The sequence below is a fragment of the Podarcis liolepis genome (assembly GCF_965112155.1).
Source record: "Podarcis liolepis genome assembly, chromosome: 6".
NCBI lineage: Eukaryota > Metazoa > Chordata > Lepidosauria > Squamata > Lacertidae > Podarcis > Podarcis liolepis.
In genome coordinates, this window is record NC_139559.1 from 75728467 (window position 1) to 75747144 (window position 18678).

At 39.9% G+C, this 18678-nt stretch overlaps 2 protein-coding genes across 10 annotated transcripts in view; one reads left to right on the plus strand and one right to left on the minus strand.

Moving 5' to 3' along the window:
• CNN3 (calponin 3) overlaps positions 1 to 9982 on the plus strand; it is a 28055-nt gene extending 18073 nt beyond the window's left edge. For both annotated transcript variants that reach the window (XM_083511164.1, XM_083511163.1), the window contains exons 2-7: positions 6 to 127; positions 2317 to 2383; positions 4319 to 4456; positions 5016 to 5132; positions 6798 to 6944; positions 8857 to 9982. In XM_083511164.1, coding sequence (XP_083367290.1) covers positions 6 to 127; positions 2317 to 2383; positions 4319 to 4456; positions 5016 to 5132; positions 6798 to 6944; positions 8857 to 9204 — 939 coding nt within the window. In that variant the 3' untranslated portion in view covers positions 9205 to 9982. The remainder of the gene's footprint in view (positions 1 to 5; positions 128 to 2316; positions 2384 to 4318; positions 4457 to 5015; positions 5133 to 6797; positions 6945 to 8856) is intronic.
• SLC44A3 (solute carrier family 44 member 3) overlaps positions 9841 to 18678 on the minus strand; it is a 99772-nt gene continuing 90934 nt past the window's right edge. For all 8 annotated transcript variants that reach the window (XM_083511073.1, XM_083511075.1, XM_083511074.1 and 5 more), the window contains 4 exons: positions 15506 to 15643; positions 14418 to 14654; positions 12535 to 12630; positions 9841 to 11442 (listed from right to left, as the gene is read on the minus strand). In XM_083511073.1, the coding sequence (XP_083367199.1) occupies positions 11431 to 11442; positions 12535 to 12630; positions 14418 to 14654; positions 15506 to 15643 (483 nt within the window). In that variant the 3' untranslated portion in view covers positions 9841 to 11430. The remainder of the gene's footprint in view (positions 11443 to 12534; positions 12631 to 14417; positions 14655 to 15505; positions 15644 to 18678) is intronic.

The following is an 18678-nucleotide window of genomic DNA, read 5'->3' on the forward strand; positions in this document are numbered from 1 at the left end:
TGCAGATTGCTTTGAAATATGATCCACAGATAGAGGAAGATCTCCGCAACTGGATTGAAGAAGTTACTGGCATGAGCATTGGAGCCAACTTTCAATTGGGTTTAAAGGATGGCATCATACTGTGCGAGTAAGCCACATCATGTTTTATTTCAGGCAGAGCTCTTTAGTTTCTAGGCCAGTAGCCAACTTTTTCAGAAATAAGATCCACATTTAATTCTAGGACACAGTGTGATTCCCCCCCCCCCATTATTATTTTACCAGATATACCCAAAGACATACTAGGGTCCCTTGCACCCTTTGTAGAGAACTGTATCAGCACCACCCACCCCCATCACTTTACTGCAATAGCCATTGGCTGAGCCCTCCATCTCAACGAACAAGCAGGGAGCCAGGCAGGCAGGGTCTAGTTGGGTCCCCTGGGGAAGAGGGGGCTTTGAGGGCTCCACACAAAAGTTGGGAGAAGTTAAAAGCCCCTGCCAGTAGTGAGCATGAAAACAGCAGTGGCAACACTAGTCATCCTGTCACCCCTACCCCCGCCCAATCTCAGTTTATTCTGAGGCAATTGTACCATATTTTTTGCACCATAACACTCACTTTTTTCCTCCTAAAAAGTAAGGGGAAATGTCTGTGCGTGTTATGGAGGGAATGCCTACGGGTGGCATGCCTACGGATTTTCCTCCTCTAGAAACTACGTGCGTGTTATGGTCGGGTGCGTGTTATAGAGCGAAAAATATGGTAATCCAAACAACTTGCCTGTCGTGCCTCTCACCTCACACAAGTAACTCTTTCCTCAAGTCGGAGCATTCGGGGGTGATTTTGCACCCCTGGCAGGGTTCTGTTTCGCCATTCCCTGGATATGCCCACCTCTCTCTCTCTCTCTCTCTCTCTCTCTCTCTCTCTCTCTCCCCCTCTTTAGAATTACAATACACAAAAGAGGGCAGGACTGCTATCTTTTAACAGGTGTATAGAACAGGTAATGTTGGAAGATGCAGCTGCCCTTGCATAAATAAATAAAAGTTGCACACCTACCAAAATATTTTTTACATGACTTTTAAAAATAAAAGAACACTGTTGTCCGTTATAACTGGCAACTCTTTCTCTCTGCCTTTTCTCTTCCTCTTAAAAAACAAAACACAAATAATAAATAGTACTGGTATCACTAGTGTGTCTTCTAAGCAACACTGAAAAGGGAATAGGATAATATACCAGAACCTTCCCTGCCAAAGAGCAATTAAAATCAGCATAAGAGCCAGCTAGATCAGGCCAGTTGTCCATTTAGTGGAGCATTCTGTTCTTATGGTGGCCAACCAGATGTCTGTGGAAACCTGCAAGTAGGATCCAAGCAGAATAACACTCCTATCCTGTGGTTTCCAGTAAAATTACTAAGTGTTGCTAGGGTTGCCATATTTCAAAAAGTAAAATTCTTGACACCCACAAACTTGTTGGATCTTTTTATGGAAACCAAAGTTGTTGAGCCTATCTAATCGTGTTTCTAAGGGCCTGTTCACATGTTAAGAAAGAGATCTGCCCTTGATACAAAAAGCAGCACATGAAGCGAGAAACAACATTCTTTGTCTTCTTCCCTTACTTCATTGTGCTCAGCTGCTTCAAGCAATTTTCCACCAGCCTAGCTCAAACTCCAGAAGTGAGCCAAGGGGAAAGCTGCTTAAAGCAACAGATTGCAATGAGATAGGGCAGAAAGGGTGAATGGGTTTGCTCACTCACACTGTTCCCCCCATGAATCACTCATTTCCATTTATGAGTGTATTTAAAATTTATAGGAATTTAAAATGTAACAAATTCATCACACAGGATGGCATGTTTTTCCTGACATTCTCATTTTCTTCCTCCTCGCCCCCCAAGGAGGACATTCAGATATGTGGCTCAAGTCCCTTCTAAAGTGGCTATACCAGCATGCCTATTATGCAAAATGCCTTCCAATAAGCTCTACGTACAAATAAAATATACAGTCATACCTTGGATCCCAAATGCCCTGGAATTCGGACGTTTTGGCTCCCAAACCCAGAAGTGAATGTTCCTGTATATGAATGCTCTTTTGGAAGCCCAATGTCTGACGGGGCTTCTGCGGCTTCTGATTGGCTGCAGGAAGCTCCTGCAGCCAATCAGAAGTCGTAATTTGGTTTTCAAACGTTTTGGAAGTTGAACAGACTTCTGGAATGGATTCCGTTCAACTTCCAAGGTACAACTATATATTGGTTTTTATCTGTGCATTAGCAGTGCTGTAATATGGAGATTAAAATTGGTGGTGGCTATGCGAAAAGAAAGGCAGTTTATTTACTTGATTGTTTTTTACAGGCTTATCAACAAACTTCACCCGGGATCAGTAAAGAAAATCAATCAATCCAAACTAAACTGGCATCAGGTAAACAAACTAATTTAAATACTGTATTCAAATAATATAGTGTCTCTCTCTGAAGGAGAGAGAAAATGCATGAATGAAAGCTTAATGACAGTTATTGTCACAGTGAGGCCTTCAACACCTTCGCCTTTACTGATTTATTTTTGAGGAAACAGCAATTGTTCACCTTGCAAGCATTAATGATTAAACAGTATAAAGCTTCTCTTTTTACTATTAGAATACCATTGAAAGTACCAAACCTGGTAATTTAATATTATGGGAATAGAATATTAAAAAACTAGACAATTATTGTAGAAACTAGAGAAGTGGTAGGTTTGATTACAACTTCGTTAGGCTTGGTGAAATCTTTTTCTCTTCGCAGATGCCCTTCTATTCTGCCCCCCCCCCCCGTTACAGCTATATACACTTTTAAATTATTAATTGTCCAAGGAATCTGGTCCATTGTATTTGCTTTCCAAATAAATGACCCATAGAACTACAGGAACAAATGTAATTACCCATATTGCACAAATCAGGAAAGAATAAATGGGCAATACAAAATGAAATTGAAAATAGATACTGAGACAGGAAAGGTCATAGTAGAACACTTGCCTTCTTGAGAAACTTTGTCTCTCACTGAAAACTGGATTTAAACAACTGCTGGCATACAGTAGGAAAACTAGAATAAAACTAGACCTGCCAGTTTGGCAGACCTGAACAAAGTAAAACAAAATTAAGGAGTTAAGAATGTGTGTGGTAACCATCAGATCTTTATCGGCCTATATTCTTTGCTGATTTCATTTATAGCTCAAAGGCAGGAAGCTTCTTCAAGTGCTTAAAACAATCTTGAACCATCTCCGCATCGTGTGCATAATGGCACTTGGTACCTGGGCACCTTAGGAACCGCCTCCTTCCACATTTCTCTCTGCACACTCCCTATCGTCATCTGGGCTCTGCTCCAAATCCTTCAGCCTCAGGAAGCAGGGCTGGTGTCTGTCACCTAGGGACAGGGTATTTTATGTTGTGGCACCTACTATATTGAATGCCTTGCTGAATGATGAATGTAAGGCCCTATCACTATACTGTTTCTGGTAGCTGTTGAAGCTCTGACTCTTTAAATAAACTTTTGGTTAATTTTGTAATTTATGCTGGCCGAGTTCCATTTCACTTTTGTGCTGCTGAAATTTGTTAAAACAGACTGGGTATTATTAATGTTTGAATGTGTGCAGTGGTACCTTGCAAGACGAATGCCTCGCAAGACAAAAAACTCGCAAGACGAAAGGGTTTTTGGTTTTTTGAGTTGCTTCGCAAGACGATTTTCTCTATGGGCTTGCTTCGCAAGACGGAAACGTCTTGCAAGTTTGTTTCCTTTTTCTTAACACCGTTAATACAGTTGCGACTTGACTTCGAGGAGCAACTCATAGAACGCGGTGTGGTAGCCTTTTTGAGGTTTTTAAAGACTTTGGTGATTTTTGAAGCTTTTCGGAAACTTTCCCGACACCGTGCTTCGCAAGACGAAAAAAACCGCAAGACGAAAAAAATCGCGGAACAATTAATTTTGTCTTGCGAGGCACCACTGTATTGGCATTTTTTAAAGAGATTGTTTTATTCAGTTATTATTGTTTAAACCATCTTGAGTCTCCTTTGAGAAACAGGGGGAATAGAATTAAAACAAAAACCAAAAACATGCAAGCATGTGTAAGAAAATCCTGACAGCCACTTTAAAAAGAGAAGTAGGAATGAAAGGGGGAATTCTAGAGTGGAGAACAGGTCAGGTAAAGGTTTAAGCAACCCCAGTGCGCGCCCCCACTCCAAATTGTTTGAAACCAATTACAAAGTGGCTTTCTTTATTTTAAAAAAAACTTCCAAGTTTATTACATACTTTCCCATACAGTATTTAGTTCTGCCTTATGTAACAGTATCATCAAGCACTAACATCATGCATTTATTTAATTTCAGCTGGAGAACATTGGGAATTTTATAAAGGCCATACAACAATATGGCATGAAACCACATGATATATTTGAAGCAAATGATCTCTTTGAAAACGGAAATATGACCCAGGTTCAGACATCACTGGTGGCACTAGCAGGTCTGGTATGTACATAATGACATATGCAGTCCAGTGCATTACACTGATCTACTTGTCTAGCAGCTATATTGTATTACTCTTGGTAAAACCAAATATGAAGCTTGGCCTGCAGAAGTTGTGGGATGTTATCCATGTCTTCACCTCTGTTGCCAAGTAGCTCTTGAAACTATACAATCAATGATCCATTAATTCATGGGTAGGCAAACTAAGGCCCGGGGGCCAGATCCGGCCCAATCGCCTTCTAAATCCAGCCCACGGGCGGTCTGGGAATCAGCGTGTTTTTACATGAGTAGAATGTGTCCTTTTATTTAAAATGCATCTCTGGGTTAATTGTGGGGCATAGGAATTTGTTCATTCCCACCCCCCAAATATAGTCCAGCCCACCACAAGGATTGAGGGACAGTGAATTGGCCTCCTGCTGAAAAAGTTCACTGACCCCTGCATTAATTGGTTTAAAATTGAACGCAGAATTGTTAAATCAAGGACAACCAAAAGCAAGTGATATGAATGGTATTCCTGTATAAAATGTGTATTAGAAATGCTGTTATTTTATTCTCCTCCTAGGCAAAAACCAAAGGCTTTCATACTACAATCGATATTGGTGTCAAATACGCAGAAAAGCAAGCAAGAAGTTTTGATGCAGGAAAACTGAAGGCTGGACAAAGTGTGATTGGTTTGCAGGTAAGCAGAAAAGTTGAAAGTTCACTAAGGCTGCAATCCTGTACACACATACCTGGGAGCAAGCCCCACTGAACTCAATGGGGCTGCTTTCTGAATCCATGGGATTGTGCTGTATATCAGTATACACAGGAAAACCTTTTAAGGTGTAAATGGACAATTATTTATGCTTAGTAAACAGCAGGAGTGGCTTTCAGCCACAGCAATAGCCTGCTGGAAGAGGCACTTGCTGCTGCTTACTTGGAGGGGCAAAGCCCTGGCAGAGCCAATCTGGCATTTCCTCTGGTGCATCTGCATAGCTCCAACCTCGCCATCACTTTGTCCCTTCAGGTAAGTAGCAACAACATGAGGAAGCTATATACATGAGGAAGAATAAGGTAGGTCACAGTAGAACTGCTCTATTTTAGTCCATAGACTAAACTGGTTTACCTGTTAACATGAAAAGCGTGATTAACACTGCCTCTGCTATTCCTGTGCTACTCAGTAACATGTGAATCTTCTGTTCATGTAATCAGGTGGATTGGCACTGCAATTACACAGCTGAAGTTACACATGTTACTGGTATGGTGTAGGCATGGACATGGAGGCAATTTCTACCACACCACTCAATGTAATTTGTAGAGTAGAAGACAGCCGTGAAGATTTCAGGTTGGCTCTCTGTAACTAATCTTTGAATAACCCTCGCTGCAGTCACACATCATCTTAGTACTTTTTGTATTAGATATTTCTTTTTAGTTGAAATCTTAAGAACATAAGATGAGGGTAACAAAGTTTTATATAATGCCACATTCTGCTTCCCACAGGGACCAAATGGATACACCTCCAAGGAGCCCAAACCAGGGCATAAAGGCACCCATTCTGTTGTTCCTTTGAAGTTAATATAGTTGAGTTGACTCTATGCCTGCTTTGACACATAGATGAACACTACTCTAATAAACCCTTTGTTTTCCTTTCCTCAGAGATCTTGGATTACAACATGCCTAACAAACATTTCCCAAGGCTGTTGGTGTCAATGTGTACCATGACTGCTCTCCCATACTATTTAGACAATATGTGATGTCTGCAACCTTCAGACAAGTTAGGGAAGTCACTAAGTAACATGTCCCCTCTTAAAGGATCATTTCCCACGCCCTGCCCTAAGAACTTCATTCTGCAGAAGAGCTGTTAGCTCTAGGAGCAGGATGCTCCTACCGTGTACAGTGGTGCCTCACAAGACAAAAAGAATTCGTTCCGCGAGTCTTTTCGTCTTGCGATGTTTTTCGTCTTGCGAAGCAAGGTCCATCGCAACTGCGCCTCTTCAAGTGGCTTTTTTAAAAAAGCGCAAGACGTTTTCATCTTGCGAAGCAAGCCCATAGGGAAATTCGTCTAGCGAAGCAACGCAAAAACGGAAAACCCTTTCGTCTAGCGAGTTTTTCATCTTGTGAGGCATTCGTCTTGCGGGGCACCACTGTATTTGAAGGTCTCCTCTCTGTTTCTCTTACCTTCTAAGGTCTGCTATCTGAAGGAAATGGACTTATTCCCTGGGAACCAGGAACTCCCTGCACTGAGCATACCACCACAACTTATATATGTTACATTCTTCACTACACGGGCCTAGTATAGTACATTTACTTATGGTAGTTCTCAATCAGAACTCCTTTCTTCAAGTGATCCTCATTCTCTTTATAGATGGGAACCAATAAATGTGCCAGCCAGGCAGGCATGACTGCCTATGGGACTAGGAGACATCTCTATGATCCAAAGATGCAAACTGATAAACCATTTGACCAGACAACAATAAGCCTGCAGATGGGTACTAACAAAGGGGCTAGTCAGGTAAGCAAAAGTTACTTTCATATTTAAGATATTTGTTTCTGCAGTCCTAAACTTTATCTTTCATTGTTTGGTATTTTATTTATTTTAAAATATTTCTAGACCAGCATTTTGCACTAGCTGCAGCTTCCACACCATTTCTGTGTGCATTAGAATAATGTAATCTGTAGCATGGGGGGGGGATAACCTTTTTTGATCCGTGGGCCAGATTCTTACCAGGATCTTCCTAAAGGGCCAATTATGATTGGTGGGTATAACTTTGGAAGTTGAGACTTCAGAGCATCTATGGCAGCAAGGTGCTGCTAAAAGGAAGCTTTTCTTCATTGTGGCAGCTGGTCCAATGTAATCCTCTTTGAAGCTTGGCAGGTTCAGGTACATGAGTTTCTTCTAGTGAGCTCTCTCACACCTAGATCAAACTGGATGGACCCCACATATCAGCTGATGTACAAGGTCAGCCCTGTTTAGCACTGGGTTCCAGTGCATGAGAGTTCCCTGAAACCAGCTCTCTCACACAGAGGTAAATCCTGGTTGGTCAAGATGTGCATCAGCTAATGTGTGGGAGCACAGTCTGCTTTACACATAGGACAGAAGCTGTGCAAGGGGGCTTTGCAGTTGCTGACAAACACAATTCAATGAGTACTTCCTAACTACAAACTTGCTCCTTCAAGGGGAGTGCAACCCTATTCAGAAAAGGCAATATAACCCAGTTCCTGAACTTGAGACCTGCTAACCCACAATAGATATCAACATATACTGGTGACATTGTGCTGTAAATTCCTAATGACTGCTCCTAACAGCTTCATATAGAAGTTAAATACAGTGGTACCCCGCAAGACGAATGCCTCGCAAGACGGAAAACCCACAAGACGAAGGGTTTTCTGTTTTGGAGGCGCTTCGCAAGACGAATTTCCCTATGGGCTTGCTTCGCAAGACGAAAGCCCATAGGGAAATCTCCGGGGACCTGTTATAAATGCTGGTGGTGGGGAGCAAAGCCTTTCCCCCCCTCCGGCCTTCAGAAGAGGTCCAGGAAGGCCGGCGGGGGCGGAAAGGCTTTGCTCCCCACCGCCAGCATTTTAAAAGCAGTCCGGCATAGCAAGGAAGCGCTTCCCGCTATTGCGGACGGCTTTTGAAGGCAGGCGGGGGGAGCAAAGACTTTCGCCCCCCGCCGGCCTTCAGAAGAGGTCCTGGAAAGTCTTTCCCCCCCCCTGCCTGCCTTCCCAGGGGCTTTTAAATCGCCCCGGACAGCGGAGAAGTCCTCCGCTGTCCCGGGGCGATTTTAAAATTCCGCCCGCCAGCATTTTAAGATCGCCCCGGACAGCGGAGAAGTCCTCCGCTGTCCCGGGGTTTTTTAAAATGCTGGGGGTGGGAAGAAAAGCCCTTGTCCCCCCCCCAAGCCTTCAGAAGAGGTCCGGGGACAGACTGTCCCCGGACCTGGTCTGAAGGCGGTTTCCCTAGGAACGCATTAATTGATTTTCAATGCATTCCTATGGGAAACCGTGCATCGCAAGACGAAAAACTCGCAAGACGAAGAGACTTGCGGAACGAATTAATTTCGTCTTGCGAGGCACCACTGTAGCTTTGGGGTAAGATGTAGCCTGCAGCTCAGAATAATCAAAGAGGCTGTGAAATTCCTTACCCAGTTTATAATCACTTAGGATGCTCTTCATCCTTGCAATACACATACAAAATTGTGAAGATCCTCAGCATGCACCCATAGCTTCTTCCTAATGTGCTTTATTCTGATTTCTGTGATGGGATGAGGAGTCTGTTGCTTGCTGAATCTCACTTAGAAGACTTCCATGCTGAGTAGCTTAGTATCTGGAAAATGTTATGCACACGTGCATTCCTGCCATCACTCATTATTATTTTAAAAGTCCCAATGCTGTTCAAACTGCTTTAAACCCTTTGTTTTTAGGCAGGGATGCTTGCACCAGGTACAAGACGAGACATTTATGACCAGAAGCTCACATTACAACCCATGGACAACACCACTATTTCACTACAAATGGGCACCAACAAAGTGGCTTCCCAGAAAGGGATGAGCGTTTATGGGCTTGGACGGCAAGTATATGATCCAAAGTATTGTGCTGCACCAACAGAACCTGTCATTCATAATGGAAGTCAAGGAACAGGAACTAATGGGTCAGAAATCAGCGATAGCGATTATCAGGCAGAATATCCAGATGACTATCACGGCGAATACCAAGATGAATATCAGAGAGATTATCACGGTCAGTACAGTGACCAGGGCATTGATTATTAGATTTGCCTCAAAAGCTCAGTATTAGTTTATTATTTTATTCAGTAAAGAACGAAACTAGCCTTGTGGAATTGTTACCCGTCTTCTTTACACATTATGCTTCATGTACCTAAGGAAATAATTGCCTTACATAACATTCCTTTTTCCTTTCTCTGCCCTTTCCTTCTCTAGTTGCCTTTAGTGCTGTAACAGTTGCAGTCTACAGCATAACAATAACTGCATATGAAGTAAAAAGGAATACTGTGAAAGGGGGAGTTCTCTTATACAGCCAAGTCTTTTAATAATAAAAACTATGCATTTTTTTACAACCTTGTTCTGAAATGAGCATTTTACATACTATATCAGCCCTTTCCTTTTTTAAAAATGTTTTTATTTACAGTTCCATTATGTGGAAAACTGTAAGACTTAATTGTGGACCATGCCACAAAAACTGAGGTTGTGGCTTATTACCTGCAAGATTTCTGTCTGTTCATAAGTACTTGCTTGCTAACCTCTAAACTCACAGTAGACATAATAAATGTGCATTTGTGATTGTGTGTGTTCCATTCCAATATCTAAATTGACCAAGCTTATAGAAAAAGAGCTGTCTTGCTTAAAAAGGGAGCTTGTATAAATTCTGAGCCCACAGAAGTCTCCATGTTTTGATGGTGCGTTGACTTTTATTTCCTGTGCCATAATGTATCCATGTAGAATTGCCTTTTCTTTGAATTGTATTTATTGCCACATTTCTCATCATAAACCGATCTTGTTGTATTTTTTATAAATAAATGTTGTTTTCTTGCAGGCATGTGATAACTTGTGTTATTAAATACAAAATTCAAATTACAGAAAACATTTACAACTGTCCCTTTGTTTATAACTTATCCAAAACGTATTCTTTCCTTTTCAACAAAACAATTCACTGGAGATTGGAAATAATGCACTCATGTTGATTCTACCTTGCTGCTTATAACTTTTACTTGTGAAAGAGAGTTCATTGCCAAAAGTTTAGAATCCAGAGAGATTCAAGGCAAAATTTACTTGCAGCCAGCAGTATGCTTTTGAGACTTTAAAGAGGTGGTTTTGCTCAGAAAGGGGGGGGGGAGGCCTGTTATGCAGATGTTCTTTGGGAAATAAGGGCTTGTCTGAGTTGTGTGCCACATAACTTAATATGCAAACCAGTAGAGGGTCAGGCTGCATCTTGCCCTCTGCACACAAAGAAAATGACTACTCTTTTAGCAAACAGACTACTAGTAGTTGGGGATCATCATTTGATGTAATGGAACATAAGTTTATCATAAAATACTCTTGTATAGAAATAGTACAATTACTTACCCAGATAGCGCCTATAGATATGTCTAATTTAATGAGGCTTTGTCCCTTGAAGGATGCCAAAATAAAAGGAATGCATACAGCACATATTCCCAACCTCTTGATCTTTGTTGTTAAAGACTTCCTTCTTGACTGATCACTGATTCTCCTTTGCAGGATACAATTGTTCTTCAGGACATCAATGGTTTTGTTAATTTAGGACATGCACAATGTTCTCCATAAAGGACTGCAATGGAAGGAACCTAATCATATGAACATTGCCAAAAATTCCTAGATAACATGATTCCACAACGTACTCCTTACCATAGGGGACCCTCTAACTAGCACTGCTTCTTAATCTATGACATGATTATTCACAGTTTAGATGTTATCCAGGCTGCATTGTATACAGGTGACTCCCAACTTACGCTGTGCCTACATTCCAGGGACAGGATGCAAAGCCAAAAACAAGTGTAATAAAAACACATTGGGTTCAATGGCAGGTGGGATTGCCAAAGTCTTTTCCTCAGACACCAACCCCATTTAATTTTTTCCTACAGTTTTTTTGCCTAGTGCATAAAACTGAATGCACACAAATTAAATGCACGTAAATTGTGAGTTACTTTTATATAAAAGTTGCTGAATCAATTTCATTGTGCTTTCTTAAGGGGCTTTATACCAAAAAGACAGTTTTATCATGTCGAAGTGCAAAAAACTTACAGCAGATTTGATAATTAGTATAAAACATCTTTAAATACTATTTCAATAAAACCATACATAATGATTTTTTTAGTTTTTCACAGAGTTATAGAGTGAGTTGATCATCTCTTCCAGTGCAAGAGGTACAAACTGATTTAGGAGATAATTTATCTCAAAATATTCGTAACCTTCACTTTTATCTGAATTTTGCTGTTTTTGCTGTGTACTTTTAGAACCATCTCAAGTTCTGGCCTATAGTTAGGAAAAATGAAAAATGCATCGGATTAGTCATAATGGCAAGACAAAGTCTGTAAAGCAACACAAAGCATAATGAAGAGATAAAAAGAGAAAGATTGGTGTAAAAATAATACTTCAGATTATTCTGCTGGCGTACGTGTGTCTTTTGTTTTGGCAAAAATACTCAAAGACCCACATACAATGAGAAAGCCAAGTACAGCCAGTCATAAACACAATAAACTTAAAACCACACTTCCAGACTGCCTGACTGGCTTATTTCCATGCACCAGAAAGTTCTGAAAAGAAAAAATATGCAAGAGCCTAAGCTCTGTCAGGGCTTATAACATGAGCACTACGTGCAGTTTTTCTTTCCTGGCAAAAACTATTTTGGCAGAAAAAAGATGGCTGCTACTGTAAAAACCATGCTCAGAAAACCCCCCAATTTTTTAAAAACTGAAGTCAATTATGCTACAGATACACTAGTTTGTTTCAAAAATTCTATTTTTTTAAGTGGACATGAGTGAAATTATGTCAGAAACATTTTAAAGATGCTGCTACTATTTTTAGGAGAAACTACATATTATATACTTTATCTGTCCACTACCTTAAAGATGCCCATGTAAAAGAGGGGGCACAGGGAAAACAGCAATTGGTTAGTGCTGTTTTTGTTGCTGATTTTAAAACTTGATCTCATTAACACACAAGCAGACAGTACCCCTCCTTTTTATGGTAAATATGTAGAATACTTAAGGAAAATTACATTATTGAATGGAAGAATGTAGCGACATTGAAGAAACAGGTCATGGCAGCCTAATCCTCTGGTATATACCTAATATGGTCTGGGAAGATTACATATCAGAACGTAGCGCTATGCTCATGTACCCACTATGCTTGGCTTTCAAACAGAAAGATGATGATAAAGCGTGTTCTGCTTACACGAGCAAAATATCCCACTCTGAAATTAGGAATAATTCTTCCAAAAGTATCCTCCTCCCCCCTCTAAAAGTACTGTACTGGAAACACAAAGTATAAAATACATTTGTACTGCAAAGAAAATACACCTTGTTATTTGATGTCCATATATTATGGCATTTACTTGTTTCTTACCATAGGCTGAAGTTCTGTGCCATATTCCTTGTTATGAAGGATATTTTTATTTCCGTGTGTGTTCTCTGCAAACTTGCTGCTCTGATCCAAAAAGTTCTACAAAGAACAAAACAACCAGTTGATTGACAACCTACTTCTGATTCTTTTTAGCCAAAGCTGATGTTTTCTGCGGTAATACAGATATTTGCAAAAGGAAAATATGTGCCCTTAAGAACATAAGAATCACCTGTTGGATGAGGCTAACGGCCCAACTATTTTAGCATCCTGTGGTCACAGTGGCCAACCAGATGCCTATGGGAAGTCTGAAAGTAGGACTTCAGCACAATAGCACTTTCCCCACTAGTGATTCCCAGCAGCTGGCATTCAGAGGCATGCTATCTCCAACAGTGGAGGCAGAATATAGCTTTACTGTCCATGCATTTGTCTAATCTTTTAAAGCCACCCAGGTGGCCTTTCACATTCTCAAAGTGAATTCCATGGTTTAAATATGCAGTGTGTGTAGTAGTACTTTTTCCCATCCTAAATTTTCCAATATTCAACTTCATTGGATATTTCTGAGTTTTAATGTTATGAGGGAGGAAAGATGTTTTTTCATTCACTTTCTTCATAAATTTATACACCTCGATTGCGTCTCCTCTTAACTTACCTTTTTTCTACACTAGAAAGCCCCAAATGTTACGATAAAGGAGTTTCTCCACCTCCTTGATCAATTTGGTTGTCCTTTTCTAGACCTCTTGATAGAAGAACAGTTGAGGAAAATATCAGTGCTGTTCTGTTGGCCTTGCATTTCATGTTCTACTGGACCAACTTTTTATTCAAACACTTGCATACTCTCACACCAAGAAATGTTGGTATATATTTAAAATATATAATTAAAACTATACTCCTAAGCACAATTATCAGGAACTCCTATTAAAATGAATGCGATTTTATCTGTATAAACATATAGAATTGGTACTTAAGGCTGAAATGCTAAGGATATTAGCAGGAGGACCCACTGAAAATAAGTGGGACTGGTTTCCTGTTAAATCTGTTTAGGATTATGTTGTTACCTTTTATAGCTTAAGATGTGTTGTAGAAAAACGGGGGGGGGGGTTGACTTGTTGCTGCCCAACTCCCCAAGGGACTGAGTCCCCCAGGTCCATGATCGGTCATAGATGAATGGGCGGAGGCAGGATGAAGTGAAAGCAAGGCAGATCTTCATTTTTCTGTTGCAACAGGGTTCTCTCCTCCCCTTGCACGGAGGTAAGAGAGACCAAGAACCAAGTATGCAGGAACCTTTAAAGACTTTTGAAATTGCCCAACCCCTTAGCCAAAGACCACCCTAAAAGAATCATACATACATCACAGGATGCGGTCAACAATAGAAGGAATTGTTTAAGGCTTTAATCCTACAAACACCTGGGAGTAAAACCCACTGAGCATAATAGGGATTATCTGAGTAAACGTGCACCAGATTGTACTGCACATCATATTAAGACAGTAATCCTACACACACTTATCTGGATGTAAACCCAATCTGATTCTGTCATAAGCCCTGTAGAGACTTCTTGGCAGGGCTGTTCTCACTCCAAAGGACGGGAGTGAGAATGTGGAGTTGAACCCTGTCTAGAAGGAGCTGATCTAGATGCTGGGGAGGGACCTAATGGATTGCCTGAAGAGAGTCCCACCTCACTGTTATTGCATAGCCTTAAGGCAGAGGCAGAACCACTGATACAACTTCAATTCCATCTCCTCTAAGTGAAGCTCTCCCCAACCCCAGGAAGGTGACTGAGACCAGGCTCATCTCCACCTCTGTGGCCAAAGACATGGCAAAGATTATCGCGGTGTGAACAGACCTACAGAAGTGCCTGCCCAAGCTAAAGTTTTGTCTAACTGCTTACTATTAATTCTTGGTCCATGAAGTAAGGCTTCTCTGCAGATCCATCATTTGTTTCTCTGTCAACAGCAAAGCAAAGCAATAGGGCATCCACTATTGTCTGAAATACTGATAAGAAGTTGTGGGCGATGAGATAAGCCAAAAAAGCAACCAGCAGCAGTGGAACTACCCAAACGTGTAATTCACGGTTGTAGTTAAATGCCATCAAACCTCCAAAAACTGTGAAACATATCACAAACACCTGTATGAAAATAAATGTAGAGACTATATTTCAGAAGAAGCTATTGCAGACTTCACTCACCAAAGATGACCAAAACATTTAAGTGTATTTAGCATTTAGAGATTATTGCATTTGAAAGATTACAGGGAATGTCTTATTTCAAACCTTCCCTCTGCTTGCAAAATTGTTTGCTTTGTTCTTTTTAATTCTTATCTGTATATTATCTTAAATTAAGACTATTAACTGCTTGAGGAAAGCAGCACCATCTTCCAATGCTTGCTTCAGATGTAATGGCAAATTATGGTTTGGCATTACATGAACAAGCCTTATGCTTGTGCGATTATCTCCTGCCTCTCCTTGTGCAGCCCGATTCCCTCTGAGTTATAACATCACAACAATTCGCCAGCTTGCTACTACAACAGGACTGGAGAAACTACAGTGTGCACAAAAGGACCTTATCTGTAAGGTATTCTTAAGATGTCTTCAGGTAGGGTATTAGTTTTCTCCTAGTGCTTGTCCTTCTGACTCACACAAAATAGGAAGTCAGGGAGGGCGCAAAGGAAAGGCACTGCAACTCAAACTCATATAATGCCAAGTCACAATATTGCAGAATGCCCAACCCAACTCACAGGACTTCCCTGTTTACTTAAAAATTTCAAACTTTGTTATTTCTCTATAAACATCACTCATGAATCCTTATTTACTTCTATATATTATACTGTACTGATTAGGGGAGATTTCAAGTAAGGAGCAATATTAATTGCCATGAGAGAACTGAGCTTTGAGATTTTTGAATTCCATTGTTACACAAAATATTGACAAGACAGTATTTTCAGTTAATAATCAATGGCACAGTGATAATAAGGTTTTACCTTTCCTAGAAATATAACAAAGTCACTGAAGCAGCTGATTGCTGTGGCATTAGCTGAACTTTTTGATAAAATAACAGCAGCATCTTCTGCTGAGGTCCAAAAGTATGTCCCATTTATGGCTGTTGCTGTGTATGCATTCTGTAATTAGAATGTAAATTGGTTTAGTTTTTTTAAAAAAGGAAGGAAGGAGAATGAAAAGTACAGTAGAAGGTAGAAATCTTAACCCAGCCAAAGTTACTTCAAAATCAGATTTGACAAAAGTATTCCATAATTCTATGAAAAATATCTTGCATAATCTTTGAACCTAATTTTCAAAAACCATAGAACTTCTTCTTAACTGAAATGGTTAACAAAGTTAAAAAAAAAAAAGCTAAACCTCTTACCACAAATTAAACAGTTTTCTTTAAATCTCTGAAGATCAATGCCCAGCATTCCTCAAGGATTTAGTTACTGAAGTACAAAGTGGGTATATAAATGAAAGAGGAATGTGTGAAACTGTGTACAATTATTCTTTTCAGCCATCTGAAAGCAGTCGTATTTTGTTTAGAGAAAAAGAAAAAGAATTACATCATTCTTGAACTATTTTTAAAAAAGCCATCTCATATTGGCATTCTTAACGGAGATTAGCAGAGAGCAAAGTGATTCTGCCAAAAGAATTTATAGTTTTCCATATTTATTTGGGATTTGAATACATTTTTTGAAACTGAAAAATTCCTCAGCATCTGCTGAAAAGTGTCGCTCAGACTAAGATTTATGCCCCAAATTTGAATTTTCTTTTCATAATTAGGAAAGTTTTGGGCTTTGATTTAATGAATATACATCATTGCACTTAATATAGCAGTGGAGGTGGAAGAAAAATCAAACGAAACGTAACTTGCAAACATGAATTCTATTGGTAGCTGACTACTTTAGCAATTTCTAAAGGGGTGGCAGAGTTCATTGGTTGCAGCAAAAAAAACCTAAGATCCTTGTGGCACTTTAAAGATCGACCATTTATTTTGAAATATGTTTCCATGGACTTATATCAGATGAAATGAAATCCATGAAAACTTATGCCTTTACAGTTGCAGCCCCCATCTGCGGAACATTCTCCCTATTGAGATCTGCCTGGTACCTTCACTGACATCGTTACGGTGCCTGGTAAAAACATAACTCACTCCTCCTCCACCAGGCTGTTGATGGACTATTATGATGATGTATTTGCTTTTACTGTGCTGCTAGTAGGGATGTTGTTGTAGGTTTTCTATAAATTGCATGCATTTTAGTACGAATGTGTCAATATTATAATGTTTTTAAACATGTTTTAAGTCTCTTGGACACCTCTGTGTAACAAGCAACTAACAAGCATAGCAAATAAAACAATTTGTTAGTCCTTAACATAACACAAGATTTTTACAGGAAGGTCGCCGTGTTGGTCTGCCGTAGTCGAAACAAACTAACAAGATTCTTTGTCGTTTTGACAATTTTAACATGTTTTGTTAAAGACTTAAATCCTTTGCTAGATAATGTTCACCGCAAGTCCATAGACCAAGATGACCAAAATTGCAACGGCAGTACAAACTAGAAAGTCTGGAACACAGACAATTCAGTTACACTTACACCCAAAGCATTTGAGAGACTACTTAATCCTTTATATACCCAGTAAGTCACTGTGGTCTACAATATAGCTTTTCCATCAAGTTCTAAAGATACCAGAAACCCACTCCACCGAGACTCAGAGCAGGGCCTTGTTCTGCAGAGCAGCACTCCTGTCGAGACACAACAGACGCCCACTATCTGAACTTTCTGGAAACAGACAGTTTTGTTCTAAAAAGATTTCCTAGCTGGATGAATAGGTCTCTGATATATCTGCTGTTATTTCCTGTGTTGGGGTTTTATTGGTGTGTGTGTGTGTGTGTGTGTGTGTGTGTGTGTGTTAGTTATTCAGCTGTTTTTATTGCATTTTGCACAACGCCTTGAGGTCTGTTTGGAAGGTGATAAATAAATAAATTACTATCCTACAACTCCCTTTTAGAAGAAATTCAGCCCCTATGTTCCAGTGCCTGGGAACCAAAGACTATATTTCTCACAGATAAATAAGGAATGGGATTGTTTACATATTTTGAAATAGCACAGTAGACAAAAAAAAGTACTTAGGGGGGAAAAACATCCCTCTGTACTTCACAACACAGAATGAATGTCAAGGGTCTTGGAAAAACTGACCTGTTAGCTTCATGAGAAAAGCCCTGTGGCACAGGTCCAAGCCCTAAAGTTTCCTGCTTCTGAAGAATAATTGCAACTTTGTGTAACAGCTGAATTCAGTCTTCCATTCTAGGACTCTATTAAAAATGAGCTCAGTGAAAAGAGGAGAGCCATAGCAACAAAATCTTCTTTTAAAAGAAGCCAAAAACAAGCTGGTCAGACGTGATTGTATTTAGCTTCTTTGGTTTGCTCATACAATCTGGTTGGTCTCAATCAATGCCACATACAGAATTGTCCCAACCCAGGTACATAATAGTTCAGCTCATTCAGACACCCTTTTATTCCTATTCGTAGTCTGCCTACCTGTCTTAAGTAGTCTACCTATATCCAAGGACAATACACCACAGCTCCAGCATGGTACATCATTTATAATCTGTGTGCCATCTTACTGAACTTTAATCAATAGCACAGTGAGGATTAGGAAGACCTAGGCTGAAAACTCCAGAGCTTAAAGTGTGGCCACTCTCTCTCAGCCTAACTAACCTATCTCACAGAGTTGTGAGTAGCTACCATGAGACCAGTTTTGCTGAAGGCGAGAGAGAATAAAAATTGCTTAATTGCTTACTTAATTATTCAGTGAGACACATATCCATGTGCAGCTTTTACCAGCATGCTGCCTCCAGATCCTCCAGACTACAATTCCTAACAACCTCAATTTATCACTACTGCAAAATATCTAAATTAAATAATAAAAATCCACAACAGCAAGGTATGAAAAAATGGGATAATTAGAGGAAAACTAGGAGACTGACTATAAGGGAAAATGCATCTTCCTACAGAAGTTTCTGATTAGACTTAATTGTTCTTTCTTAAAACCATCAAAAATAGGATGATACTAAATATTTAGTATGACTAGCAGACTGAATTCATGAAATTACAATTTTGCATTTACACAGATTATTTATTCACATGTCTTTTTTTTTTTAAAAAGC